Source organism: Lepisma saccharinum, chromosome 11, assembly GCF_977018435.1.
Source record: "Lepisma saccharinum chromosome 11, izLepSacc3.1, whole genome shotgun sequence".
Lineage (NCBI taxonomy): Eukaryota > Metazoa > Arthropoda > Insecta > Zygentoma > Lepismatidae > Lepisma > Lepisma saccharinum.
This window is the reverse complement of record NC_139239.1, coordinates 32469435-32473103: the sequence shown is the minus strand read 5'-3', so window position 1 is coordinate 32473103 and position 3669 is coordinate 32469435. Positions and strand designations below refer to the sequence as shown.

The window sequence follows — 3669 nt, the reverse complement described above, 5'->3', positions numbered from 1 at the left end:
ATGGACAAGTAGATATCCCAGGGGAAATCCGTTTTTTTTTTGTTCTTTTTAAAGAGAGACTCGCTTAGATTTCAGCTCCTCTTTCTCGAGTACTTGACAGAATTTCCAAAAAGCACTTTCCCTCTCACTGACTTGTAGGTGGGAAGACTTAAATGCGTTTTTAATTGGGTCTTTTGTGATCTTTCATATTTAAAAAAAATCCAAATTCAACGAAACCAGCATTAAGAAAGGGAACTGCCGCCAGGATACACGTGCCCTGCAGTTTTCAAAATTCAGACTTTGAAGTCAGATATGTAAAAACAAAAAAAATATTGAAATCTTACTGCAAGCAAAGCACCACAGTATATATTTTTTCAATACTATTATAGTATGCGTACTATTAATGGATTTTTATGTAAAAATATCACGAAATTATAATGTAAGTTTGTATCAAAAATGAAAATGCAACTTCTTCCATAAAAAAAATAGCACGTAAGCATATGATAATTATTATAGAAATAGTGATTCAATATGATTGAAAACCGGGTTCGATACCCGGTGGAGGCACTTAGTGGTTCGGATCCCACTTTAAACTGTAGGTCCAGTTCCGATTAGCCTTCATGTGCATAAAGTGGATTTAAAACACCAACTCAATCAATCAATTTTTTAAAAACACCATGATTGTCATAACAATAAAGTTTTATATTAAATCTGATATTTAAATAAATTTTCGAAATAAGTGGAAAGAATCAAACAACATAATTTCGGAATTTTGAACAATTTTCTTACAAATTACAAAGGTCCACTCATATGCACTAGGCCGCACACCCAGCTAAGGTCAACTTTGAACAGAACAAAGACAGATGACAAATTTGAAAGCAAATTCTTAAAAAGTTATGTCCCAGTAGTTGCATCCTATACTAACCAGCTAATCATGACATTGTTCATGAGCCTTAATAGTCAATGAAAATATATTGGGTATGGCATAACTATTATCTTACGTTCTTCCACGCCATTTGGAAATTCCGCCTAAGACCCAAGAGCGAATTTTCAAAATTATTCCGCTATATTCTTGGCCTGGTTTCTTATACCAATAAGCTATGATTTGTTTTTGCACATAACCAAGAGATCAATCTAATACTTGCTTTAGATTTTTCAGGTGGAAAACTACAGTAATAACGTTTTTTTAGTGTTAGAGTAACAATATGGATCTGGCACCACTGTCATTGTTTGTTTTCTCAAACAATCCCTATTTGTCAGAAAAATATCGGGGCTTCTAAGTAAACCTCAACTCATCTACTCCTAATGGTAATACCAAGGAATTTACCTTGAACGTAAGAAACTGAATAAATACCCACAGTGTTTTCAACATAATATCTATGCTTGTTTATGTACACATGCTTGAATTTGAAAACTATTATGCACACATTTCCGCTTAAAAAAACTTACAATAGAGTGAAACTGAGTTACTTCCTTGTCCTTGAAAGCTCTTTGAAAACCTTCAAATATTTCTTTGAGCTTGGATTGTGGGGAAAAGATAGTTCAGTGCAAAAAATGAGAAGTACACTTTGAAGGTCGGGCTAAGTAAGCCCGCTGAGTAACATATTTGGGATGGAATGGCCCCAATGCGGCTTCGTTAGTGGACGAATTTCTTCTAAGAACCGGTATGCGAAATTGTCCCAGCTTGAGGCATCGACCCATTCGTGGTTTTGCTGAACGCTGCTCGTGGTAGTTTGGCAAGCATGTGTGCAGTCTTAGAGCTCTCTGTACTTTCTGGAGAAAATTCCTGTTGAGGAACCAGTACACGACTGGGTTGATGGCGGAGTGGGCGTGTCCGAAAAACAGGCAGAAGGGTAGAATGGCCGTCACGGAAGGGTTGGGCATGAGATCGTCTATGAGTGAGCACACGATGTACGGCATCCAGCACGCCACGAACACAACGACGAGAACAACCAGCATATTGGCCAGACGCCGCCTGCTGCGGAATGACTGGTTGCTGTATGTCTTTATGAGCGTTGGTCTCGTTTTCAGGTGCTTCGCCTGTCTCAGCTTCCGATTGGCTCTTATTATCGACCGTTCTGTACGCGCAGCTTTGAGTGGCTTCCTCCTGACGCTCGACAAGGACATTGGCTGCTTGTGTCTACTGACCTTAACCCTTGCCGCGGCTCGGCGAAGATTCTCCAAGTCCTCTTGGATCTGCATGTTCATGAAGCCTTCATCTTCAGAAGAGTCGTTCTCGTGGTTCTCGTACGGTATCACCTTCTTCGTCGGTCTCCCTTCCGTCACGTGATCCTTGGCGATGATTATTACTTGTTTCGGCTTCATCTGCATCCTCCGTTCCTCAGCGGCGATCAGATTTGACGAACACAGCTTGTACCCTACGGACGCGTGGCACACGGCGACCGTTAAGCAAGGGATAACATACACGACAAACAAGTAACATATGCTGTAGCTGACTTTCAGGGTCGGCGAACTCCACATTTCCACACAGAAAGTCACGGCAGCGCTCCCAATGGCTTCCTCTTGGGTTGTCCGCACGTAGAGAATGGGAGCGGAAATTAAGGAGGCACCGGTCCAGACGGTAGTTATCATTTTGGTCGCTAGATGGCGTTGGCGTAGCTTGGAAAATATCCGCGGGTGCTTTATGGCAGCGTAACGGTCCAGCGAAAGCATCATTAGGGAGAGCGTGCTGGCCGCTACGGGTAGAGACTGAAGGTAGTACGCAGTTTTGCACATTGGGTTCCCCAGAAACCACGCTTTGTAAATGTTCGTGCAAACGGACACCGGCACGCACACGACTGTGACCATCAAATCCGACACGCACAGGTTGATCAGGAGATTGTTCCGCACCGGAAGGGACCTGGCGTTCTTGCAGATCGCAAAGATGATGAGGATGTTGCCGATGAAGCCGACGATGAAGACGAGAGTGTACATGGATACCAGGATTAACACTGCAGTCTCCTCGACGTTGAGCAGCTCCAGCACCTGCCTGTGTTGCTCTTCAATACCCATCTGATCGGTGTGATTCTCGAGCAGCTCACATTGCACCTTGCCACAAGCCAAGATGCCACTAGTCATGCCTTGGGACGTGGTCCCCACACGCAGTCCGAACGTCTCAAACAAAAGGGAACCCGCAAATGAACACTGGAGAAGATTCCGCTACGCATTTTCACCGACTGTTTTCCCTCAATGTGGGCGAACATAATTAGAACTACCCTTACGGATAATATGACAGTGGTTATGCTGTCTGGACTATGCTTCACTGCCGGTCAACACAATTCAACTTCTTTCACAGTTGCGATCATTCTTCATTCCCTCATGCTCTTGTTTTTAGAATAGTGGCTCAATTTCTCTTTCTGGCACGAAGATGGCAGCTCATACTCTTCTACTTATAATCTGTAAAGAAAAGAGATAAATGAATTTTATTATTAATGTTACATATCATATTAAGCACAAAAATATATTTTCGATAACTGCATCAACATGATAATATATGACATTCAGCGATATGTTTCGATAACTGCATCAACATGATAACAAATGACATTCAGTGATATGATTCAGAACATTGTAACACAGTTCTCGAAGATAAAATGTATATATTCGTCATATATATGAAAATGAGGGGGGATGATCTGTGTTCGTAAGGAGCCGATTACTGTGATTTGAAAAAGATTGGAAGCATTTTTG

General features: G+C 41.9%; 1 protein-coding gene across 1 annotated transcript; it reads right to left on the bottom strand.

Annotated features, from left to right (window-relative positions):
* Positions 1 to 1240: 1240 nt before the first annotated feature.
* LOC145995188 (neuropeptide Y receptor type 5) lies at positions 1241 to 3290 on the bottom strand. The gene has a single exon (XM_083131742.1). The coding sequence runs from the start codon at positions 3055 to 3057 to the stop codon at positions 1522 to 1524; it is 1536 nt and encodes a 511-aa protein (XP_082987868.1). The 5' UTR covers positions 3058 to 3290; the 3' UTR covers positions 1241 to 1521.
* Positions 3291 to 3669: the final 379 nt, after the last annotated feature.